General features: G+C 41.4%; 1 protein-coding gene across 2 annotated transcripts; it reads left to right on the top strand.

Moving 5' to 3' along the window:
* The first annotated feature begins 314 nt into the window (after nt 1–314).
* On the top strand, nt 315–25,930 carry LOC117495986 (probable ribonuclease ZC3H12C). 2 transcript variants are annotated; one of them, XM_034147635.1, is made up of 6 exons: nt 315–359; nt 21,603–22,475; nt 22,977–23,116; nt 23,203–23,437; nt 23,816–23,922; nt 24,102–25,930. In XM_034147635.1, the coding sequence occupies exons 2-6, from the start codon at nt 21,715–21,717 to the stop codon at nt 25,613–25,615; spliced, it is 2,757 nt and encodes a 918-aa protein (XP_034003526.1). In that variant the 5' UTR covers nt 315–359; nt 21,603–21,714; the 3' UTR covers nt 25,616–25,930. The 2 variants fall into 2 exon arrangements, with proteins under 2 accessions (XP_034003526.1, XP_034003525.1); XM_034147634.1 differs by lacking the exon at nt 315–359 and adding an exon at nt 12,168–12,247.

Here is a 25,930-nt window from a genome sequence, read left to right as displayed (position 1 = left end):
CGCTGATGTATTATATTTTCAGTTAAGTTCTGTTTTAACTTCTCTTTTGGGATGTTTATATAGTTTAATTGTTTGTTTTCTAAAAAATAATGTATGTCTCATTAGTGCAATACTTTGTTTTACATTCCCAATTTGGGATTAATAAAGTATATCTTATTTTATAATGTATACTGTACGTGGGCTGATGCTGGTGGTTGCCGCTAGGTGGTGACAGTGAGCACACAGAGACATTCTGTGTCTGCAGAAGATGTAGAAACACACTGTTCATACAGCAGGAGGTTACATTTCCACTTTCTGCGGGACGGTTCCTTATTCTGTGATGGAGGATTCACACAGGACGGATTGGATGCTACGTTAAAGTAAGTGTGACCTGCTGTCATTCCTCTTTTTTACCTCGATATGAAAGATAGTAGGTAAAAACGTCTATTTATCGTCAGTAAACAACACAAAACGGTACTTTGTTATTGAACAAAAAGCCTCCTAGCATGCTAAATTAAGTCAATAAATACTTGTTTACTAAAATGGCGTCGTAATGGCTAGTCCAAAGTAAATGATTAGCAGAAAAAAAAGCAGATTAAAAATAAATACATTCTTAAATCATGCAGTATAATTGTACTTTATGCTGGATACAATAAAGTAATTTTCTTTTTACAACAGTCTTCTTCAAAGCAGTTCATTACCTGTAGTAAATTCGTTATAAACTCTGTAGTGTGTATACTGTTTACCAGTGGTGGAAGTACATTTACCAAGTAGGTACAGAGAGTTCAGACTGTCAGAGACTGTCTACAGAAGATGTAGAAACACACTGTTTATTATACAGCAGGAGGTTATATTTCTGCTGCGGTTCCTTAGTGTGTGATGGAGGATTCGCACAGGACGGATTGGATGCTACGTTAAAGTAAGTGTGACCTGCTGTCATTCCTCTTTTTTACCTTGATATGAAAGATAGTAGGTAAAAACGTCTATTTAACGTCAGTAAACAACACAAAACGGTACTTTGTTATTGAACAAAAAGCCTCCTAGCATGCTAAATGAAGTCAATAAATACTTGTTTACTAAACTGGAGTCGCAATGGCTAGTCAAAAGTAAATGATTTGCAGAAAAACCGTAGATTAAAAAAAACTCTGTGTAGTGTGTATACTGTTTACCAGTGGTGGAAGTACATTTACCAAGTACTGTACTTAAGTAACATTTTGATGTACTTTGGTGCTGCTTTATACTTCTACTTTGCAAGTTCATATAATTAACACAAATTGTAAATCAACTAATATATTTCGATAACTCTTTAGCAGCTGCAAAATGAACATATTGTACACATTCATGGATAACTAATTATAAGCCATTGATATAATATATATTATTCTAAAATTGTTCTTTCTGCATAATGAGTACTACTAGTTTTGGTACTTAGCTTATTTGTAAGATTTTGAATGCAGGACTTTTACTTGGAGGAGAGTATTTTTACACTGTGCTTTTATCCACTTTTATTTATGAAAATTATCTACTTCTTCCAACTATGCACCCAAACTGTCTTTAGTGTTTCTGTTTGCATTATACTCACTCAAATCCTGAAGAAAATGTAGTTTATTCAGACAGCTCTTAGGCTGCTGAACATGTACAGTTTGCTCTTCTCAAACAAACAAACACACACACACACACACACACACACACACACACACACACACACACACACACTCACACACACCCACACACACACCCTCTCTCTCTATCCTTGATCTTATATGCAAAGTAGATGTCTTGGCAGATGAAACAAAGAAGGCCTTTAGCCGCTGACAGCCTACTTTCATCATGCCAAGGTGATTTTGTGCAGTAACTCAACACAGATTACAGAAACACAAAAAGCCCACGCTCAGGTTTGACAGAAGTGATAGAGGGGAGTGACTGAAGACTTAAACGGCAAAAAGTAGACACATTTAGCTAATGTACTTTATCCTGCCGTAAATCAACATTTTCTTTGTACATACTGACATGCATAAGTATAGTCAGACATTCCTAAATGATTGCAGTGCAGTAGTTGTTGAGTTGTTTTGTCATTATACACAGATATTTAGTTAAATCACTGGTTTGGCGATTCTTCTGCGCTTGGAAACGTTTCATGTTGCGTTTTACTGTATTGTAAAGACGCATTTTCAGGTTCATATCAGTATTTAGTGTCTCTATGTGACATGTTTACATGCTTTAATGTTCAAAAAGCTCTTTATTTTTCTCGTACTGCCTACAGTACAGTACCTCTTTCCACCCTCTGTCTGAAACCAGAGCCCTCTAAAAGCATTATTGGGCCCCTTTAAATCTCACATATTGGATAATTCAACTAATTGGCTCATTATATTAATATGTGGCTGGCCTTCTGAGCAAAATGCCCTTCATCTCTGCTGTCTTATTTATTTTTAGTATCAGATTTCATTGTTTAAGTGCAGAAGAATAATTAATTATTTGTTCGTAAATTGCATTAAGAGGTTAGACAACAATGTGGTTGGTTTTTATTAGAAAGGATGATGCATTATTTTATCACGTGCATCTGCATGATGGCATCTGGCAGTACATTTAAAAAAAAGTTTTATTCACCCAGGATTTTCTTTGTCTTCCTTTGTCTCCAACCCAATGCAATGGAGACGAGTGGAATTACATCTGGTCACTCCGGTTACTGAGGACACATTTTAACGTTTTTAGTGACTATTTCTCTGCTTGGGAAAGTGGTTCAAAATATAAACTCACAGTTTATTGAGATATTGTTCTCATAGGTGGATAACTCAGGACTATGGGCATTGGGCAGATAAAATCAAAACTATTGGAGGTTAATGACAGAATATTCAGTTGAACTGGACCGTTAAAGTATTTTTGTACTGATTTAAAAGATTGTAGAAAAGTGACAAAGCATTATTATTTAAATGTACTAGTCCACTCAGAATAGGCCAATCTTCCATAGTTGGTGCTTTCACTTAATTATACTTAAGTATTTATGTTGGCACTTTAACTGAAGTAATAGATCGGTATAGTCAGAAATTAAAAAGTGAAGAAAGTGGGAGTCCAATAGTGTCAACATTTAACATCCTTTATTTCCTGCACTTTTCTATACAGTCGCACAAGTAGGCTGCTACATCAGTGTCTTTTTGTGTGTCTTTTAACGGTCTAAATGTTGTTAAAGTCTGCAGGGAAGCACTGATGTGTGAGTTCAGATGGTCGTCTGTGTTGTGCATCTGCATCCATGCATGCTCTGCATATGTCCCCAAGTGCCCTTTTACCCTTTCGCCTGCTGCAGCCAGCTCAAGACATGACTGTGGACTGCTGGGCGGGACATATGTGTGTGTGTGTGTGTGTGTGTGTGTGTGTGTGTGTGTGTGTGTGTGTGTGTGTGTGTGTGTGTGTGTGTGTGTGTGTGTGTGTGTGTGTGTGTATAAATGTGCATGTGTCAGCAGAAGCAGGACCGCGGCACGCTCCCTTTGAAAGGAAAGGGGGATGTGGCTGTGTGACGTTTGGCCCGGCAGCTGGGAGCTGCTCCGCTCTTTTGTTCCTCTGTGACCCCTGTGACCCGGCACTCGCCCCAGTGTCACACACACACACTCACACACACACCTGCACACGGTCAGACACATGGCCGCAATTACGTATATACACACACACACACACACATACACACACACACACACACACACACACACACACACACTTAAGCATGCACTAGCATATATGGAAATGTTGATATTTGCACACACCCCCTGTTGGGACGATCTATCATGACTTAATTAGAAGGCAGTGAATGTATAAGTGTGTATGTGCGTGTGTGTGTGTGTGTATATGTGCGTATATGTGCGTATCCACTCTATAAGACATTTCATTGCAACATTAGCGCTGTTGATGTAACATTTCATGACGTTTCCATTAATGTGTACATAAACAATCCTTATGTGACTAAATCCCAGATGTTCCTATCTCTTGGAAATGTCCCTGATGTCCTCTTTTGGAATAAACCCCTCAAACTCTGGGCTTCAGGAATCCGAGGAAGATCAGCAACTCTGAAACATTTAAAACGTTTCCATAGTTAACCATTTGCACTCTTTCGGAGAGGGGGACAGAATAATTGAGGCCAGCTGGATGCAGTGTATTTGTATGGGAACTTTTTTTGTTGGGAAACATAGTTTCTATCTACCATTTATCAGGTTCCAGGTTCTCAAAAGTGAGGATTTGCTGCTTTTCTTATGGTTTGGTGAAAAATATCCTTAGTTGCGTTTCCTCTTTGGAAACTGAACATTTAAAGAGGTTGCCTTGGAAGTTTTTATTGACCTGAGTTATGTGGTAAATCTCAGCAATGTGTCCTGCTTTGTGTGTCTGCTGAATCACTCCATCTCCATTACACCAAACGGGAGCCTGCGCGAACAGCAGGTGGTGTGTGTGTGTGTGTGTGTGTGTGTGTGTGTGTGTGTGTGTGTGTGTGTGTGTGTGTGTGTGTGTGCGCGCACATGTTTTCATGCTGCCTCCTTGCCTCCTTAAGTGACCCAAAGGGCACTGGGCCTAAGGCCAATCTTTTGTGACTTCAAAAAAGTCCTTGGTGACCTTCTCTCTGACCCATCCCCCCTCTACACACACTCACACACACACACACACACACACACACACACACACACACACACACACACACACACACACACACACTCTCTCACAGCATGTGGTCTGGTTAGTTTGGCTACCCTCTGCAAAGGTAGGAGCATGTGGGGGCTGTTAGTATAGCATTAAGCCTGTGAAGTGTGTGTGTGTGTGTGTGTGTGTGTGTGTGTGTGTGTGTGTGTGTGTGTGTGTGTGTGTGTGTGTGTGTGTGTGTGTGTGGATGTTACCAGCTGGACTACCTCTCCTTCCTCTCCCAGCATCCTCCTCTCTTGTTAAGGGGCAGCAGTAATCCGTGGATCAGTGTTTGCTCGGTGTTCGGCTGCAGCCTCTCTCCTGCTGCTTCTCCACTCTCACATTCATCCATCCCTCTGCTCGGATTATCTCCACACCTTCCCCTTCTTCTGCCCTTTCTTCTCTTTTTATCCTCACTCAGTAGATTTATTTCAGTCAGTGTGAAAAGGCTTCCACCTAACCCCGAAGCCTTTCACTATAATCAAGCAGGAGGAGTAGTCTCCACTGCTCATGGTGACAATGGTGCTAAACGAGTATGAAGTATGTCGGTCAGAAAGGTACAATTACAATTCTGCAGTAACTTGTTCACTTACAACATTCTTTGTTTGTAGACATGTCGTTTACTTCACTGCATTAACATTGGTCTTGCAACATAATCTTGCACTATTTTATTCTACTCTGATTCTTCTTGGACTATTTTATGTATTTGCTTTATTGTTTTATGTCTCATATATATTATGTTGCACTGTTGGAGGAGCATGGGACTTTAGATTCTCATTGCCACATCTACACTGTTGCTACTGTGCATATGACAATAAAGCCTTGAATCTTAAATTATTTGAATATAGGAAGCATTTCTACCTATATTTTTTTTCATAAATATGTTGAAGAAGGAAAGGATCTGATCATTCATGAACTTCGAGAAAGAGAAAAGCACGAGTCATGGTTGAGGTTTTAGCTCCCGTGTATGTAAGCTTTATTTAAGTACGTTGTCTCGTTGAAGTCATTTCATTTCATTTCAAACCTTTATTTATCCAGGAGTATCCCATTGAGATCATTGCTCTCTTTTTCAAGGGAGACCTGCTCAAGTAGGTTCCACATGAAACATAAAAACAGAAACATAAAAACAAAAAAAGTCAAAATCATTTTTACAAGAAAGACTTGAGTACAGAAGGTGAAACAAAACAGAGATACAGCAAAACACAGCAACGCAAAGGTGCATAAACATTATCAAAGCAATCTCAGATTCATCTAAAGTCGGTGTTTCTGCCACATTGCGAAATGAACTGTGAGAAAACAGAAAGAGTGAACAGCTGTGGAGGTGCGTTACTAATAAGAACACTGTGTCCTTTGCTAATTATGGTCATTTAAATCAAATCCACAACAATGTGATGTGGAGTTGTTTTTTGTTTGTTCCAACATGTCTTAAACTGTATTTACACCATCCTGCTTGGGTAGATTAGAGGCGGTAGAAACTATATTTGTTCACATAGCTTCAACAAAATGTTCCTGCAGAATTTGAGTCCACAAATTATCTGAAGACTTTCTGTGTGGAGTTTCTTCTAACTCAAAGAAATGCCACTAATTCGACTATCAATGTCTTGATTTCTGAGTTTGTTTGCGGGTTCGTTTGTTGTACAGAATACAACTTTTATTTTCTTCCAAAAACAAGTCATAGCTAATATTCTGAAAATGAAATTTAGAACTGTTTACATCCATACAGATTCATTCGGATTGTGTACAATGGGAAATAGTTTTACCTTCCCAATAATTGTATTTAAACTTGAAGATAGATAGATAGATAGATAGATAGATAGATAGATAGATAGATAGATAGATAGATAGATAGATAGATAGATAGATAGATAGATAGATAGGTAGGTAGATAGATAGATAGATAGGTTACGGTAGGTAGGTCGCTCGATAGATAGATAGCTAGATAGATAGATAGCTCGCTCGCTCGCTAGCTCGATCGATCGCTCTAGATCGCTCGGTCGGTCGCTCGGTCGGTCGGTCGGTAGCTCCTGCTCTCTCATCTCGGTCGGTCGCTCGGTCGCTCGGTCCTCGGTCTCGGTCGCTCGGTCGCTCGGTCGCTCGGTCGCTGGCTGGCTGGCTGGCTGGCTGGCTGGCTGGCTGGCTCGCTCGCTCGCTCGCTCGCTCGCTCGCTCGTCGCTCGCTCGCTCGGTCGCTCGCTCTTTCGCTCGCTCGCTCGCTCGCTCGCTCGCTCGCTCGCTCTCTTTCGCTCCTCGCTCGCTCGCTCTCTCGCTCGCTCGCTCGCTCGCTCGCTTCGCTCGCTCGCTCGCTCGCTCGCTCTCTAGGCTGCTGGATGGATGGATGGATGGATGGATAGATAGATAGATAGATAGAGTACAATGCAAAATGTTCATTGATGCTTTTCTTGGTTGCTATAATATAATACAATGATCCATGTTAGAAACAACGTATGAATGGATACATCCATCAAACAAAAACAGTTGAAACTGACTCAGAATTACAATAACAGGCTTTTACTTTCATGTCAGATTTGGTGGCACTTCCATATGTCTCGTCTTTTGTTGGACGTAGGAGAGCCACACAGGTCAAAGAGAATCACTCCGGTTTATCTTGTGTAAACAGCAGCTTCTCTGCGTCCACAGGCTGGGTAAGGTGCAGCCGTCGGCAGGGAGCAGGACACCTGTTCATCCCGCTGCACGAGCAGATGGTGCACAGGCTCCTGCTCCCCGAGGGGAAAACTGTCAGCTGAGCCCCAATTAAAGAGTCACTGCAAGTCAGGGGGGAGGGGGAGCAGAGAGCAAAATCTATCTTAATAAAATGACTGTAAGGTGATAAACTAAGTCACTTGTTATTGTAATAGAGGTGGGAGGAGTACAAATACTTCCTTACTGTACTTAGGTAGATTTTTCTGGTATCAGTACTTTACTCCACTACTTATTCTTCTGACGACTTTTTACTTTGACTTCTTACATTTTGAACACAAATACCTGTACTTTCTACTTCTTACATTTTCCAAACAGGCTGGTTCCTTTAGTTTGAATGTGTGTTTGGTGGCGTGATCATTATTATTTAGAGTCATTGCGTGCCTATTGATTTGAACACGATCCGTGTATCCATCATTTCCTGGTCTTCTCTAAAGAAGAGGGACCAATGAAAACGTTGTCATGTTGCCGTTGTTCAGCATGGAAACATTCATTAGCTAACAATGACATTATTGTTCTATTAATATAAAGGGAGGTCAGGTACTCTTTAAAACAGCTGCTAGTTATGGGTACTTTTTACTGAAGTACATTTCAAAGCCCATACTTCTTTACTTTTACTTGAGTAAAGAAGTTTAGTCAGTACTTCTACTTTTACCAGAGTATTTTCAAACGCGAGTATCTGTACTTCTACTTGAGTAAAGGATGTGTGTACTTTTGCCATCTCTGCATTGTAATAGAGTGGTGCATTGATTCCTAAAACCCGGAAATGACTTAGCCTTTTACCACTTCTGCTTCTCTCGTCTCGAAGTCAATGTTTCTTTGGAGGGTAGAAGCCTGAAATAAGGTCTGTGGTTAAAACAATCCAAAGAGTAAATAGTAAACACCCCAGTGGTGAATGTCTGATTCTTCATAGGTCATATGTAGCAGTGGTTGCTAACAAATGACTGGATATTCTACCAAACTTAAATGCTGAACAATAACCGCCGTTAGCTAAATGGTGGTGATAAGCAGCCATGAGACCGTGATGTCGTTTTTTTTATAGCATAACGTTAGCTTTTTATTTCTACTGATTGCATTTAAAAATCAAGAAGTGCTGTGAATATGTGGAGATTATCCTGCGGAACAAACAGTGATCAGTATCATAAACGTTTGCTGGAAAGCTTATTTTCTGCAATATACCCATGGGAAGTCCCAGGGAACTCACGCAGCGTCAGAAAATAAAACCCTCTCTCTTTTCCTCCGTACCCAAATCTCTAAAAACGGGGGTACAACGGAGCTCATCCAGATTTGCGTCCGATATGACGTAATATCGGCAATGCAGACCCACAGCACTATCAGAAACGTTGCTATCAGAAACAATGCCCGACTGTTTTGGACGTAATATGGTCGGTGTTTACATTAGCATCGCTAACACTCAGAGCTAACCTGTACTGGAGAGCATGTGTGTGAAGAAGCAGGAAATAAAAAAGGAACTCACCTTGTGTAAGTGCTACTGCATTTAAAAAAAAGATTTGACTTAATTATGTGAAATGCAATGCACTATTTTTTAAATGGAATTGGTAAACATAGCAGATAATTAAAGCAGGATGTCTGACCTGATATTAATAAATATACCTTCCTGACTGTCAGTTACGGGTCTCATTTCAAAAAGATGAGCAAACCTTTTCCAAAAAAACATGGAGATTTTCTTTATGTAACCTACAGTTTTGAGCAAGGATGTCTACATCGCATGACAACATTTCCATTCTGTCTAATTTAACAAATACCACAGGATTTACCAATAATCAATTTTTTATCAGGTTAAAATCAGCTTGAGCCTACTCTAAAACATCAGTGTTAACAAACTTCTAAATGATGCTGAAGACAGTAAAAAAGGATACGTTTAAATACCGCTGCAGGCGTGTTGGGTAAACTAAGCCAGAACAGGTCTGGCTTTGTAATAAAACTGAGAAAAAAGAAAGAAGGCACATTTGCATATTCAATTTCAATGAACTTCACCGTAATTAATGGCTCAACTATGGATGGATAAATATTGTGGATTAAGACTAAACACACACACATGCACACTGAAGGGAACAGAAAGTAAAGGCACAAATATTGAAAATGGCTTAGGGCAGGTGTGTCAAGCTCAATTTAATCGCGGGCCACATCAGCATTATGGTTGCACTCAAAGGGCCGGTTGTAACTTTAAGCTATATAAAAATACATATATAAATATTTAATATATATAAAATAATGCATTATCTTACATTATTGCCTCTGCATTGGATTATTATCGGATAGGGTATAACTTCATAATTAACTACGTCTGAAAGCAGAAGTCTAGGGCAAATAACTGCAAGTCTCTTCAGTGAGAATGTCACAAAATGATTTCAAAAGACAAGCCAAATTCTGGAAAAACATTTTGAAAAAACGTAACAAAAAGAGGCATATCTAAAAAAAAAAAAAAGTCAAATTCTGAGAAAAAAGTCACATTTGAGATGCATTGTGGGACATGTAGTTTATAGGCAATGTGCTTCTGTAAATCGGCGTGTAACCGTATAATAAACATATTATATTCTTTGCAAGCTCTTGTGGGGCCACATAACATGAAGTCACGGGCCGGACTTGGCCCATGGGCCTTGAGTTTGACACCCCTGGCTTAGGGGCTGGATATATCAAGTCGTATACTGTGCATGATGCTCCAACAGGTCCCGCAAACTGTGAAGGACTTTCGGTAACATAGGTGACATTTAAAGATTTTCATTTTGAATGGTATACGTCCCACAAATCCCCTTTCATTCAGACTGTGACGGCACGGCTGTGAAAACATTTTACCCAAATTGTCTTAACTGGAACCATTACAGAAATCACTTAAGACAGGAAGAAGCTAGTAAATGTTCAAACTGTAAACTACAAAAGGTCGAATTATGGTTGGGTATCTTGACATTGAAATTGAGATTAAACTCCAAGAAAGTCATTTAGTTTAATCTAAAACAAGAAGCTGTCCAAGAACTTTGCAATAAGTAAACTAGCAAACATTTAATGTAAATCATGAAAATAAAATATAAACAAAGACTATAAAACTGATGCCTGCTTTCAGTACTTAACAATTCTCAAAGCACTGCTTCACAGAGCTGCTGTCGCCTCAGAAAGGCACTTATTCTTACTTTGACATAATGATAATTTATTCTGAAATATACTATTGCCCTTTTTTTACTAAAGTAATGCTCTATGATTTACTTGTTGTATAATCGTATTATATTAAGGCATTTCTCGCTTATTGCACAAGGATTTGATTTCTTCTTGACAGCTTGTTTTGGCATGTATTCACACCCTTTTCTATAAAGGGTAAGTCATGTTTTGTTCCATTGGCAGAGGTAGGAAAAATAATAAACCTCCTCCTTTCTGAAGTTAAAATAGCCTGGTTGCTGGACCTGTTTAAGTCCAGCCTGACAGGCAGTGAGTCTTTGTATCTGACTTACTCTGAGCCTTTAAGTAATACCCCTCCTCACAATCTGAGGCCTTTGAAAAGACCCCGCCATTTTGTCAGGCCTGTGTCGGAACAATAAAGCCTTCCCCTCTCTTTTTTAACTCCTTTTCCTACTCTTTTCCTTTACTGCACCTCGTTAGTTTCAAGGCTTTTACCCTTCACAGCTTCCTACTCCACCTGCTAACTTTCCGTCAGACATATGAACACACACACACACACACACACACACACACACACACACACACACACACACACACACACACCACACACACACACACACACACACACACACACACACACACCACACACACACACACACACACACACACACACACACACACACACACACACACACACACACACACACACACACACACACACACACACACACACACACACACACACACACACACACACACACACACACACACACACACACACTACTTTTAACATAATTCGTTTCATTGTCTGAGTCAAGCCAATCCCCCAACCGTGAAACAAAGAGGTCGGAGCGGCAGCCGTCCCCAGCGGGCCAGGTGTTCCACAGGGCTCAGTCCTCGGTCCTATGTTTTTTTTTTCATTCGCTCTTTCTCCTCATGTATCTGTATTTGTGCGTGTGTTTGTGTGTGTGTGTGTGCGTGCGTGCATGTGTGTGTGTAATGGCCCTGAGCATGGAGAGTGTGTGCAGCTGCCCGCCGAGGGTCCTCCTTTGTGTCCCCCTCCCCACCATTGTCAACTCACGCCTTCTCGTCCATTCATGGCTCAAGCCGGCGGATGGGCTGGTGGTGTGTGTGTGTGTGTGTGTGTGTGTGTGTGTGTGTGTGTGTGTGTGTGTGTGTGTGTCTGTGAAGTTTTGGGTGGGGGGAGGAGATATCCTTGCTTATCTTAGTGTCCCTTTCTATTGGTGGAGAGAGGGGTGATTGGTGTGTGTGAGTGTGTGTGTGTACAGAATCGACAGTGAAGACAGGAAAAGTGAGACGTATGTGTCTGTGGTCAGATCTCTGCCTTCCTATTGGTCAGGAGGCAGACCCAGTGTGAGGAGGAGGAGGAAGCTGCTAGATGCTTTACACTCCATCTGTTTGTCAGTCACACTGCTTAACCTGCCGCCTCAGGACATTGCACTCTGCTTCTCAACCAAAAACAAGGCTGTTCTCATAGGATTGCTGCTACCAGGAAACTAATTTTGCTCAGACTCTTGGATTGAATCAAAGCTTTACTTTCTCCAACTCTTTAAGTACTGGATACTGGAGATTGGATACTGAGATTTTGCATGAATAAGGAATTTTGGGCTTAATTTACAACCACCATTATTGGGAAACTCCCCCTGAAGTTATTTTTGACTTTGTGCTTTACTGTTGGAATGACCAAAGGTACCGTTGCTGGAAAGAATTTGTAGGAGTTGTTGCCCTGTTTTGCTGCGTTTCTGTTTTCTTGGAGCTGTGAGGTAAGTGTTTTTTATTTCCCTGTGCTTTTGCCCTGGGTTTACCTCAGTTTTGCATATTAAGGAATACTGAAAGCACCCTTATCATGTTTTATCATAAGTTGTAGTATTTTGACCATATATGACCAAAATGCTGCAAAGAGTTAGCCAGACAAATAAACTGTAAAAGTTATTCTGATGGTTGAGTTATTTTCTCTAGTTTAAATCAGTTTTACATGTTAACAGTTGCAAATCTTTACATTAAGATAACACTAAAACAGTTACATTTATAGAAACGCAAAGCCTAATTAAAGAATAGTATGTTTTAGCAATGCTAACAGATAGCAATGTCCATCCGTCTACAACTTCCAGCATAACATTTATCAAATCTCAACAACTGCAAAGAGTTAGCCAGCCAAAGAAACTGTAAAAGTTGTGATGGTCTTTCTTAAATCTGTTTTACATGTTAAAAGTTTCAAATCTCCATATTAAGAAAACACTCAAACATGTATGTATAGACACACTAAGCCTCTAATAAAAGCATAGTATGTTTAAGCTATGCTAACAGATGGTAGCAATGCCCGTTCGTCTACAACTTCTAGAATGAAATCTCAACTATTGGATGTGTCGCCATGAAATGTACCAAGTAGTTTATGCTCCATTCACTTAGGAAGCTTTAAGTATATATATATATAAAGTGTGTTCACGAGTGAAATTGAGGTGGACGGAAAGGCTTTGTGTGACATTCCTTGGGTGTCCCCAACAATGCAATAACAAGTTCAATTTCACTCCAATTTAATAAATAATAATAATAGTACTAGTTTTTTTTAAGGGTGCCTTTCATGTCACCCAAGGACACCGTACAATTGTATAAATACTGCAACAAAACATGATAAAAACACAAACAGGCAAACATGGAGGAGACAATCAAAGTGGACACAAATGATGGGAACAGATAATGGTGAGCACTACAGGGAGTAGGCTTATTTGAACAGGTGGGTTTTTAGTTAGGATTTTACTGTGGTGATTGTGTCAATCCCAAACCAATAAGGATATATTGTATTTAGTGATGGTTGTGGAACAAAATATGAAGAAATATGCTCCTGGGTTCAGTAACAGGGGAGTAGAAACAAGACGTAAGGGACTGAGAGTTTGCACAGCTGAGATGTGAAAGTGACTGCTACCCACAGACAGTGGTGATATGTATCACTGAGGCTGAATCTGGACACCACCAGTTGCAGGAGGTGGGGGGGAGGATGCTTTCATGGAGGTCCCCTGTGGTTTCAGGAGGCATCTGTTGCCCCCTCTGCCCATATATAGCCCCACCCCCCCACCCTGAACACCCCCTTTGTCCCCCTTCCCAGCCGGTCTCTGTGTGGCAGACTGGCTCTCCGGGCTCAGCCGGCAAATGGCAGCCATGCGTCGGCCCTGAGGGACCGGTCAGGGTCTGCCTCGGGGGGGATCATCCCTCCATACACTCCCCCATGGGGGCTAACCCGGGGATCATCATGACACATACTGAGATACAGAGTGCAGGCAGGCTGGGTCACTGAGGTGGAGGCCGAAGCATCTGCTCACTGTGGAAAGATCCCCCCACCCACTTACACACCTATAGAGAAATTATTTGGTAGATGAGTTTTTCTTTCCTTATGTTCTTACGGACTTGGATTCCAAACCCTGGCAAATGGAATCAGAATCAGAATCCCTTTATTCGTCCCACATATGTACATTGTTACAGCAGAAAAGAGCCAAAGACAGCTTAATGTTACCTAAGAAGCATGCATAAAAAAAGTATTAAAGATACAAATATTATAATAAAAAAAGTTACACAATTTACAAAATACACATCCTGTAACAGTTCTGAGGACTTAGTAGCCAGGTATATGTTGCACAGTTATTATCGGCATAATATATATATATATATTGCACATATTGCACATATTACCACTTTTATAATGTGGTAATTGTTTGAAAACCTTTTAAGGCCCGGACACACCAGCCTGATTTTGGGAGTCAGAGGCCGTCAGAGGCCGTCAGAGGCAGTCGGGGCATTCGCGGCGCCCTACTCAGGTTTGTGTGTCCCGCACCGTCGTCTCTTTACGGCACCTTTTCACACCTCCCGACGCCTCCCGCGGCCGCGGGAGGTCAGAGAAAGTCGGCCCAAGCAATCACTCTGATTTGCTGTTCACACTACCGCTGCCTGCTGGTAAGGACAGTTATTGCCACTCGTCGACTGAAGTATTTGCGGTGTGTTCGTAGGCGGGCGGCGTAGGCGGGCGGCGTAGGCGGGCGGCGTAGCGGGCGGCGTAGCGGGCGACGTAGCCGACGCAGCCGACGCAGGCGACGAAGCTGACGTAAAAGTCGGGACGCCTTCGGTACGCGTTCTTTGGTCTCAGGTGGGTGTGTAGCGGCCTTTACTAAGATTGAGAAGCCTTTCTGAGCTGAAATAATCTTTATGAACTATTATTATCATAACATTAGGACGTTTAAAAATGTCATGTTGAGTTTGCAACCAACAAATCTGAATTACTATGCAAATAAATGACGACCAGTTGGAGCGATTTTGTTCAACAGAAAAGTTGCTAAATGTTTGTTGCTGAAACCAAAAACAGGTCAAATTGCAACTTATTCTGTTTTATATATGACATTGAAAGCCATTGAATGAAATACAGAAAATCAATTTTGTAAATCAATATTTTTATAGTTTTGATTTGCAGAGAACACCATAAACCAGCGATTACAGGCTTCTTATGTTATCTATGTTATTTTTAATATCAGATTGTCAGTCCGTACAGCAATCATTTCCACAAAATCAGCTCATAGCACAATCTTCCCAAACAGTACATCATTTCTTCCTGTGCAGATGTATATAACCGCAAAACCCTTAAAGCAGGTCTTTACTGGAGAAAGTGATCAGTTTTATGCTCGCCTATAAAGTTTATTTTGGGTTAACTGTTTTTAGTTCCATATATATCAATATCACCAACATGTCAGTACATTAAATTACACTAAAAGTCATTCTTTCAAAAAGAGTTTTGATTGCAACAAATGGTTATAAAACGTTCCATAATGAACATATCATTTAGTTTGGTATCAATCGTTTTGTATCAATAGTTTGGTTTCTGTTGGTTTTTGTAGATCATTAATTGTTTGTTCATTTGTGACATTTCGCTAAAGCTATTTTGTGTCAACATCCATGTTCTTCACAAAAGAAAATGCAACGTCTGTAATATTCCACAGCAGCCACTTTCATAGTATTGAGATAAGATAAGATATACTTTATTGATCCCAAATTGGGAAATGTTTTCGTTGCAGCAGCATGTAAAACAAAGTATTGCACATAATAAGAAATAAAGTAAAGTAGAAAATAAACATTTAAACAATATAAACATCTCAAAACAGAACTAAAACAGTGAGAATATAAATAGTATTTGCTGTGGAAAGACTGCGAAATAATAAGAGACAATAATATTTCACTAAATCTTAAGTGATGATGAGCATTAATACGTTTCAGGTTGTATTACATACAAAAAGGTAGTAGGAATGTTACATTGTTACAGCAAAGAAACACTACTGATGAAGACAGTGTTTAGTAAAGTGGCATGCAAACAATAATGCACATTTAGAATCAAATAATTATTTAACATTCCAATTACTAAAAGGGTAAGCAGCAACATTATATAAAATGAAGTGAATAAGTAGGAAGTAATGAAATAGCTGCTAGATGAATGTATACGCATTATATTTGCTGTGTTATATTACAACTTTGTAGTTACAGTATTGGGTAGTGCACAAAGAACTAAGGACAGCATTTTAACATATTGCACAACAGTGATGTTATTGTACTTTTATAATGTGGTAATTGTTCGAAAACAGCTTCTGTTTTTCCAAAATGAGATTTGCTTTAATGTAATTTACTTTCATTAACTACGGCAGATGCTTTTTGTCCTCCATATTTGATTATTTGGGCTTTTTTTCACCATAGGAGAGCTTCTAGAGTAGATCCACGAATATGATGTTATATTTGTCTTTACCTTGCTTATTTTACATATTTGTGTAAAGTCAGAGCAGAGGAATTAGAGCCATATTGACTGCGATGATAATGCATACAGTCTGATTCTGACGAGGTCATTCACACTCGCTGGGTCACTTTCATATTTCTGCTGACTCCTCAAAGTCTCCGTCTGGCAACCTGTGACCCAGGCTGGTGTGTGTGTGTGTGTGTGTGTGTGTGTGTGTGTGTGTGTGTGGTGTGGGGGTGAACGGGTTTAAAAAGCCCCCCAGCCTCCGTCTGTGCACGCTGCTCGGGAGTGGAGAACAATACCACCGTCACAGGGGGACAGATTGGGAGGCAGCTGCATTGTTGAAGGACGGCAAGCCAGACACACTTCTTCCCCCCACCCCCTGACACACACTCACACACACTCTCACTCTTTCCCTTTGTGCCTCTTTTGTTGTTGGTGAACTAAATTATTCCAGCTCTCTTGTGGCATTCAGGGTGACAAACAGTGGCGTGGCAGCTGAGACGTCGGGGTCGAGACATTAAGAGGACCCTGCTTTCCGGTGCTTTAGCTAAGAGACTTTTGACTCAATTTGTTGGGAATGGTTGATAAAGATTGTGTTTCAAGTGCCTAAATAAAATGGGTTAGGGTGCTGAACTTTTACTTACTTAGTTTAAAGTAATTTATTGTTCAGGTACTAATGTTAAAGAGAGCAACATTATTGCTGTATCTCGAAATTGCAGTGCACTATGAGTACCCAGGTGGTTTACTTGTACATGTCAAAAACTTGGACCCTTATGATTGCTTCAATAAATATTGCATTCACTACGTTCAACTAGACTGATGTTAGAAGTAAATTGTCTATTTGGTCAATTTAGCATTCTGTAATGATTTTAACAAAAACTATTTTCGAATGAGTGTACAGCAACCATGTTCGATTTGAGACCCCACCACCCGGTCCAAATTCAATAAGAAAGAACAGTGTACGACAAGAAGGTCCACTAATGGAAGTATCCAAATTGACACTAGCAAAACATTTTATTTTAAAGAGATGGTTGTATGTATCAAAATGTAGGGATAATATGAGTAAGCTAAGAAGTCTTGAAAGTAGCTGTTCTCACGATAATCATGGAAAACTTGACGTTCACTCAGCATAGTAAAACAGTCTCGTTATATTTCCTGCTGAAGTATTATCTGTGTTGCACAGCCTCTTTTGTCTTATGCAAAATCAGCACTATCAAGGGTATTCTTCCTGACAGGTTTACTTTCTTTATCTTCTTGCATTTAAAAAAGGAATCCCCTTCATAGAAGCACAGTAAAAAAATGTATCAGCTACAAACGGTTTAACATCCAAAAAGCTGTAAACCTACAATTGAAATGCTTAATAGACACTGCTTTCATTTACATTACATTACATTACATTACATGTCATTTGTTAGACGCTTTTATCCAAAGCGACTTACATACATTCAATACTGTGGACAATCCCCACAGGAGCAATATGAGGTGAAGTGTCTCAGGGACACAACTGCATGCTGACTGCAGTGGGACTCGAACTTGCTATCCCCTGATTCAAAGTCCAGCACTTTATCCACTGAGCCACAGCCGCCAATTTGGCATTTAAGTGGTTCACTGTCCTGCAGTAACAACGTTTAACCGACCTGGTATCAGTTTGATGCTTTGGAAAAACCCCTCATGGGTATTTCCACGGATAAATAACCTAACAATCAAACACTGACACTGGTTGTTTTGTGTGTGAACCGGTGTTAAATGCATTGGATCCAGTGAGCGCCGATCTTTGACTTTAAATAATTTTTTTGCGAAAAGACAAGTAGAGGCAACTGTAAGAAGGACCTTGCCCATTGTTCTCATTTTTCATAATCTGCACCACAATGAACAAAAGCCCTGATGTTGCACTAAGGGAAAATGATGCATCAAGCAAACAAGACTGAACTAGATCCGAGGATAAAGATCATTTAAGGAGACCTTTGTTAAGTATAGCTATGTGTGTTTGTGTGAGAGATGTAGGAGCAAGCAACACATGTTGTTTATTTAAAAGGGGTCACCACACACAACAGATCCCTCTTTGTTTTATCAAATCAGTGAAAGGAAAAGAGGCTGTATGGACCTTTTATTCTATTAAGGGTACTTAAATCCTTCATGAAAAGCCTATAAATCCTGCTTTGACTTCAGTGTGAGTAGATCATTGCTAGGTGGAGCTGCTCCATTGTTGAGGTGATGGAGTATACAAATCAAAAAATAGCATGAAACACATGACTTTCATCCAGGAAGCTGGTGTTTGCTGAAGGACAACATTGTGTTGTTGATGTGTTTCACTTGGTTTGGCAGATATTTTGACCCAAAACACAATCCTTTCAAGAAACTAAACATCAGTTTTGTTATCTAAACCTAAAGACGTTGTTTTGTTTGTGTTCAAAACATCACGCTTTATGCGGTTTAACAATGCTTTGGTTTCATTTTCACGAGGTACAGTTTGGCCTGATTGATGCATTACAATGGCAGCGATTACCATTAATAATGACCATTTAAACGGCTGATAACATTTAAAAATGGTGTTTGTGAAACAGCACACAACAAAGCAAAAGATCCCTGTAGGCTAGGCATCTTAAAAAACCTTTAACACAACACTCTGCAGTGTTTCCCACAGATCTGAAATATACTTGGGGGGGTGGTGGTACCGGGGGGGGGGGGGGGTTGAGGTGATGTGCCTTTGTGACGTGCAACAGCATTAACATGAACCTTTCTGTTGGTCGCTTGTTAGCAGACCCTTCACGCGATGGCAGAGCGAACAGGTACAGGCAGGGCCCGTAGTGATAGCCCTATAGTTTAAATCTACTACCCACAAATAAACATATGGACATGGGATACTTTTTTTTTTTTTTTTTTTTTTTTTATAAATGGTAAATGTATTTAGGAACCTATCCATGTGATTTTAAGTGGGGGTTGACCTCAAATCCTCTAGGGGGGTCCGGGGGCCTGCTCCCCCGGTAAGATTTGTTTTAAATGTTGGAGTTAAATGCATCAATCTGGTGCATTTTGAGGGGAACATAAAGAGACTAGATCTATGGGAACACCTATATGAAACAGAACTGTATACATTTCAATAATCATTAAATCATGGCCATAACCAATAACATACCATTTCCAATATGAAAAAACACTGAAACTTTATTTATTTTTAGTTCATTTATAGTTGTGAGTGTGTCTTTGCTCCTGAATCAGCCTCTCCTGTCTCCCTCCTCTCCCTCCTCTCCCCCCTGCTCCTCTTTGAGGCAGCAGCAAAGACTAGTTTTAGCTCTCAATAAGTTTTAAAAGTGTATCTTACCTTTTTTCACCTAGTTAACTTTTATTTTTTTTATTCATGCATATTTTACTAATCACTACCCCCTCAAATGGAAATATGTGTTTTCATCAATGGTGACCAAACCGTTTGAGACTCCCTGAGAACTTAGACTAAGTTAACTATCTAAACACTCAGAGAGTCCTTAACCTCACCTGAGCTGAGGTTATCCTGAGCTTGAATGACACAGAGACCAATCAAGGGCTTTGATTTATGATCTGTATGACAGTGGCCATGTCGGCAGGCCACATCATGCAGACAGCCAGTGACCCTGTGTGAGGCAGGCCACATCATGCAGACAGCCAGTGACCCTGTGCGAGGCAGGCCACTTAACAGGCCAGGCCATCGGGAACCCCCCGGTCCTCCCGATGGCCAGTCCGGGACTGGGTACAGGAGGCGTAGAGCGAGGGATCATTGTCCACAAGTTAATCGATCGCAGATGGCGTCGTGGTCGCGGACGAAAAATAAATAAAAAATATATAAAATAAAAATAAAACCTAAATGGGTCGCGAAATATACTTGGGCGGCCGTTAATATACCTGGGCGGCCCGCCCAAGTAAAGTATATGTGTGGGAAACCCTGCTCTTGAGTAACAGGTTATGTGTTGCTGTTGAATTGAAAAATGTCAGGTTTTCTACTATAATATGATGCATTCCTTATAAGACAACATTTCCCCAAAAAATACAGTTGTATCTTTCAGGCAAATGGAGAATTGTTCCTTTAGATAACAAGACTTCCAGCTCCTGCTCTGTTGCTTTGGTTGCTGTAATGTTTTGCAGGTTTGACACGTCAGCCAGTGATGAGGATTAATGAATGTTTGTTATGGCAAAGGTTCCTTCACACGTGTAACATTTATAATCTGCAGCCTAAGGCTCAAGCTCTGTTCACACGTTTTTGGATTCATAAATAACTGGGAGTGGCTGTCTGTAGTATTTTGTGTTTTTAGCTCACAGCCAATGAGGGTTTTGCAATTGGCAATACACAATGGCAGGCCCATCATGGCATGTACAATGGGAGGGGAGGAACACGCTTATATTAGGTCATCAGAGCAGTTTGGCTCAGGTTTCTGGTATCTGGCCTCAAGTCTTATTGATGCTGCTTTGACTAAAATGCTCCTCATTGCTAAAATGCAAATGAGTAACTAAGTGGGGGGGCAGGTAAGGGAAGTTCCAACTTGCCCCTTTTACCTTTAAAAGCCTGCTGTATTCAATGCATCATCAAAGGACTTGCATTTAAGATCTGTATTTAATGTATTTAGTCAATTCTGTGGTGAGAGCTCAATAGGTACATTTGGAGCTGGAGCTGCCAGACTTTTAAAGACAATGGGCTCTACTTATTTCCATTTTTCTGATGAAGAGGGTAACTGGAGTTGTTCGCATTGCTGAGGTTGCTTGAGATCGCAGGAGAGGCAGATAAAGGTGATCTTTAACTCAGAGGTTTTGACTTAGATTTGATCACAATGTGAGCCAGACGCCCTTTTGATCTGAGAGAATCCTGAAGGTAGGGACTTTTATTTCTCTGTGGGCTCCTTTCCCTAGTGTTGTCAGATGATTACTATCGGAGTCTGTCAGTGGCAAAAATACGACTTGCAACTTTAAGCGTGCATTGGGGGTGCATTGCAACCAATTTCATGGCTGCCGGCTGCAGCAGTCTTGCTATATAATGGACCATGTTTTGTACGGATTCATTTCATCTTTATTGTCCTACTAGGGGAAATTTGGAATGCAGTATAGAGAACAACAAACAGAAAAAAATTATCTTTTAAATTATGTACATTCGTAAGGTTGGATAAAAGTGCTTTGGTCTGAAGTGTGAGCATATTACTGCATTCACCTTTTGTGCAAATTAAGCATCGCAAAAGGGACATATGATTTTAAATGAATTGCATTTTCCACTGAGAACGTGATACCTCTGACCTGATGTCACACAAAAACATTGACTAATTGTCCGGGTTGAGAATTACCCTTTCATGCAGTCCTCAGGAATTTAACCATTCACTTCCTGTGTCTCCCTCAAGCTTCACTCCCAGAACAAGTCGGTGAGCTGTTTTCTACCTGCAGTAACAGTGGGGTCTGTCAGGTACTCAGGAGGTCACGGAGGACGTGGAGCTGGATGTATGAGACAGCTTCATGGGCGTGAAGGACCATCTGGAGGATGGAACAGGCCACATGCATAGCCTGGAGCTGGATCTGGACTACCTCCACGTGGAAGGTGCTGAACGGCAGGTCGGCCTGAGCACTGTGACGGTCGCTGGTAATTTAGGGGTCTTACAGGTCACAGAAGGTGCCCAGAGTAACAGCAGTAACAGTAGCACAAGCTTTAGTACTAATTCATGCTACAGCAGCAGCAGTAGTTGCAGTAACTTCTCTGACAGTGACGATGAGCGGCTCCAGAATGGGTCCAATTCTGAAACTCCAAACCCTCAGCAAGAACAGCAGGATCTACACCTCCAAGAGTCCTCTTCAGTCTTTCAGACAGTCAGGCTGGACCTGTCTCCAAACCGAACCCCTGCAGACCCCCCACAGCCAGAAACATCATCTCCCACTGACCCCGCCACAGAATACCGCGCCAAAGTGGAGTTTGCTCTCAAGCTAGGCTACTCTGAGGCGCTGGTGCTGCTGGTGCTGAGGAAACTGGGCCCCGACGCACTCATCAATGACATCCTGGGTGAGCTGGTCAAACTGGGAACCAAGACAGAGATGGAGCAACAAGGAGGTTCCACTGCCTGCCAGTCTCTCTCCTCCTCTCCTTTGTCCTCTTTGAACGGCTCCTTCGCCTCCTCTAACAACTCCTCTCTGGACTCCTGTCGGATGCTGTGTCCGTCCCAGCTTCTGGACGACAAAGACAACCTCAGACCAGTTGTTGTTGATGGAAGCAACGTAGCCATGAGGTGAGGAAGACCACATTTTGGAAGTAAAAGGTTTCTGCCTTCTACGTAGCCATATTTTACATTGTGAATGCACTAATGCTTGATGCTTAATGCTCGCCCGTATAAAAGCCCATCTTGTAAAATAGAATAGAATAGAATAGAATATATCTTTTTGGTCATCATACAAAGTACAACGAAATTTCTTTGGCAACTCTCACTGCAGTAAAAAATAGACACAATACATAAATAAGAGTGGTAAAAGCAGAGGTAGTAGCGATGACAGTGCAACGAGATAAAATACAATGTCAATGTGCATATTTACTTACAGTCTAAATATATATTAGTAAAAAAAAAGCAAAGGAACTATTAACCACAGTAAATGATTAATATTGCTGATGTAGAGTATAAGTTGACAAAACTAGGTCTTATTAAGTTTTCAATGCAGCAGTTTAAATGTTGGTAGTAGGACAAGTCTTTTGTTTGCATTCACATTACTGATTGTTTCCTAAACATGTCTTTCAGTCATGGAAATAAGGAGGTATTCTCCTGCCAAGGCATCCAGCTTGCTGTCGATTGGTTTTTGGAGCAAGGCCACAGAGACATAACTGTTTTTGTCCCTGCCTGGAGAAAAGAGCAGTCCCGTCCCGATGCTCTTATCACAGGTAACAATTGCTAACGTTTTTATTCATTCAATGACCAAACATGGAACTTTCTTCAACTTTTTGAACTGAATTCTGTCTTTCTTTAGACCAAGACGTCTTACGGCGACTAGAGAAAGAGAAGATTCTGGTCTTCACTCCGTCTCGCCGTGTGCAGGGACGCAGAGTGGTTTGCTACGATGACCGCTTCATCGTCAAACTGGCCTACGAGTCCGCCGGCATCATTGTTTCCAATGACAACTACCGTGACTTGGCCAATGAAAAGCCAGAGTGGAAGAAATTCATTGATGAGCGTCTACTGATGTACTCCTTTGTAAATGACAAGTAAGAAACACATGCCTTAGGGATGTTCAGTTTGAGTAAACTATAGAGAATAAACTATTTTAGAACATGGAAAACAACTTATTTTCTGTCAGTGCAAAAGACACTTGTAAAAGATGTTAAAACCAAGCCGGTTTTCCTCTACCATTTGCATAGTGCGTTTTTGCAGAAAAAATGTTTTGAGGACTTCCCTTTTGCTTATAAGACACTTTCATTTCCTCATTTATGTTCCTTTGATCTTTTGACTGTTCTTCACTATTGCTTCACCGATCAAATCCCCTCTGTACAAAAGATACTCCATTTGTCAGTTTTATCTATTTATTTAATATATTGTTTAGGAATATGTTTGATTGCTGTTTAATCTATTAATTGTGTATTCAGGTTCATGCCACCAGATGACCCTTTGGGACGACATGGACCCAGTCTGGAGAACTTCCTGAGGAAAAGGCCTATTATTCCTGAGCACAGGAAGCAGCCGTGTCCTTATGGTAAAAATATTAACTGTATTTTTTGTTGTGCCTTCTTACCCCCAGTTGTTTCTATTTTGTAAATACATGGAATTAACACAGATTAAAACGATGCGAAAGTTTTCCATTAACCAACATGCTATGATATATTTTCATTCCAATGCATTGATAAAGAATGTTTTTCTTTCTTTGTCCCTTAGGTAAGAAATGCACATATGGCCACAAGTGCAAGTTTTACCACCCTGAAAGAGGCAGCCAGCCCCAGCGTGCCGTGGCTGATGAGCTCCGTGCCAGTGCCAAAATGTCATCAGTAGCTTCTAGAGGCCTGCTGGAAGATGCCCTGACAGTGAAAAGCCAAAGTTATGGTGTAGCAGTAGGAATGGCCGAGGCTGAGCCAAGTCAGAGCACCCCAAAGAAACAGCCGAACCCCAGCCTTCAGAGCTCCTTAACTGACCTCGTGGAGGACAGGTTTCGTATCCAGTCCAAAGTGGACGGGCGTCGGGGAAGCAGCAGTAGCAGCAGCAGCTGTAGCAGCAGCCTTATTGGGTATCCTGCTCCAGGCGGGCCCCCGTCATTAGGAAGCTTTGACCACTGGGAGCATCCTGGGGTTACTGGTGGAGGGAGGGCTTCTGGAGCCTCTGGACCAAGCCAGGCTGAAACCTACCACAGATGTGAGTCTCCAGAGCCTAGCTACAGCTCAATGGTAAAGAACTACTCCAGCCTCGGTCTGGTTGTGCCACAGAGTCCTGAACGCTTCTTCCCTGCTGATCTGAGAGGTGGATCGCTGCTGTCAGACTTTAGCAGTGAAGGAAGCTTAAGCTCAGACTCGTTCTCCCCTGACCCTGTGTTAGACGATGGTCACAAGTGCCACCATCACCACCACCATCCTCCCCACCATCATCACTGCTCTGGCCAGTTTTCCCACGCTGTAAGCCGTGTTCCTCCTGGATTTGGCCAGCATCCTCATGGCTATCCTGTTCCTCAAGCTCTGCGGAGAAAACATGATTATGGCCTTGAAGACCTGCCAGCTTCTGTTACCTCTCATGGATCTCCTCGTCCCTTCCAGTCCCCTTCAGCCTACATCCCACCCCACTTTCAGCATCCATTTGGGAGCAGTTTCCAAGGGGAATTTCCAGCTCGGTCACCCCAAACGTCCACGGCTCACTCCCACGTTCAGAACTCCCCTCTTGGCCGCAATTTGATGGGCTCCGTTTGGCAGGATGGTGGGCTCCAGGACTCCCAAATGTACAAGGGGTCGCCACTTCAATCCCGAAGGAACCACTCTGTGATTAACCCACCACTACAGCATCAGATGAACTGGGACCCACATTACCAGCAGTCCCCTAAGCCTTGTTATGATCCGTATGCTTTCCAGAGCCTTCCAGAAGTCCACGAGAAGGCTTGGCACTCTCCTTGGGGCAGGCAAACCCATTCGTCACCGCATGGCCTTTCAGCATCAAGTCTTCCACCCCTTCACCAGTTATCCCTTCCACCCATTACTACCCACAAAAGCCACCTGCCCTCAGTGCCTCAGCACCAGGAGCCTCCTGCCTTAGGTCGATACCAGGACCTCAGGGAGAGGGTGTTTGTTAACTTGTGCCGCATCTTCCCACCAGATTTAGTGAGGATGGTAATGACCAGGAATTCTCATATGGTGGATGCTCAGGAGCTTGCAGCTGCGATTCTGATGGAGAAATCGCAGCACGGTTCTTGAATGAAGTTACAGTTTCATCTTAACTGAGATGTCTTCTGCAGGTTTATCACCTACGGTCATCTTAGTTATTCAAGTCAGGTTGGACTTACATAGACCAAAAGCACAAGATACAAAGCTCCTTAAGTTGTTAATGGACTGCTTATTTTATTGCAGGGAAGTCTTGTTAATTCTAAATGGTATTTTTTGTAAAGGGAGAACCCCAAATTGCCATATTTTTCTATAATATGTCCGCTATTTCAGCACTTAAGATCAGGTAAAGTCGGGGTTTCATTTTATTGTTTGAGCAAGGGAAATTGGGGTGCTTAGGGAGGCTTT

The sequence above is a fragment of the Trematomus bernacchii genome, unplaced genomic scaffold (assembly GCF_902827165.1).
Source record: "Trematomus bernacchii unplaced genomic scaffold, fTreBer1.1, whole genome shotgun sequence".
Classification (NCBI taxonomy): Eukaryota; Metazoa; Chordata; class Actinopteri; order Perciformes; family Nototheniidae; genus Trematomus; species Trematomus bernacchii.
This window is presented reverse-complemented; position numbering and strand designations above follow the sequence as displayed.